This window comes from Apaloderma vittatum, unplaced genomic scaffold, assembly GCF_000703405.1.
Source record: "Apaloderma vittatum isolate BGI_N311 unplaced genomic scaffold, ASM70340v1 scaffold37233, whole genome shotgun sequence".
NCBI lineage: Eukaryota > Metazoa > Chordata > Aves > Trogoniformes > Trogonidae > Apaloderma > Apaloderma vittatum.
In genome coordinates this window covers 16,812-17,506 of record NW_009708078.1, presented here as the reverse complement: position 1 = coordinate 17,506, position 695 = coordinate 16,812, and the positions used below count along the sequence as shown (strand labels likewise).

The 695-nt window shown below is 36.5% G+C and overlaps 1 protein-coding gene across 1 annotated transcript in view; it reads left to right on the top strand.

Annotated features, from left to right (window-relative positions):
- Positions 1–427: 427 nt before the first annotated feature.
- SPG20 (spastic paraplegia 20 (Troyer syndrome)) overlaps positions 428–695 on the top strand; it is an 11,000-nt gene continuing 10,732 nt past the window's right edge. The window contains 1 exon segment of the mRNA XM_009866428.1: positions 428–695. This exon segment is cut by the window's right edge and continues 32 nt beyond it. Coding sequence (XP_009864730.1) covers positions 428–695 — 268 coding nt within the window.

Here is a 695-nt window from a genome sequence, read left to right as displayed (position 1 = left end):
GCTTTTACTTAAATAGACAAAATGTTAACTGAATTTTTTAATACCTTAGAGATTTTTCTGAAAATATTATCAAAAGTAAAGTTAGATTTTTACTTTTTTTTTTTTTTTTTTTTTACTCTGCTACTGATCTTAGTATTTTTTAAGACGGAAAGTTTCGTATCGGGCATGTCCATGTACTTCTGGAATGTATATCTGTGAGGTAGTTAGATGTGATGATTATAAAGTCCTTGCTATCCTGGAATCACGTTTTCTAAATCTGAAAGTTAATAGAACATAACCACAACATGGTACCAAGCAACTGTGGAGCTTCCTGTAATTCATGCAGTATGGTCGTCATCAGAAACCAATTAGGCGTTTTATTCTAAGGTAAACTTTGTTTGACTTTATTGGTGAATACTCTTACTAATTTTTATTCCAATTTGCAGTAATGGAGCAACAGCAGAATCCAGTTACGCAAGAAGATGAAAATATTAAAGCTATTAATGAAGAGTACAGGAAAGCCTTTCTTTTCATCAATAAAGGACTGAATACAGATGAACGGGGTCAGAAGGAAGAGGCACGAAGTTATTATAAGCAAGGGCTTGACCACTTGCTCCGAGGAATCAGCATTCCGTCGCAGGGTCCTGCGTGTGTCGGGTCTCAATGGGAATCTGCCAGGCAAATGCAACAGAAGATGAGGGAGACCCTCCGAAACG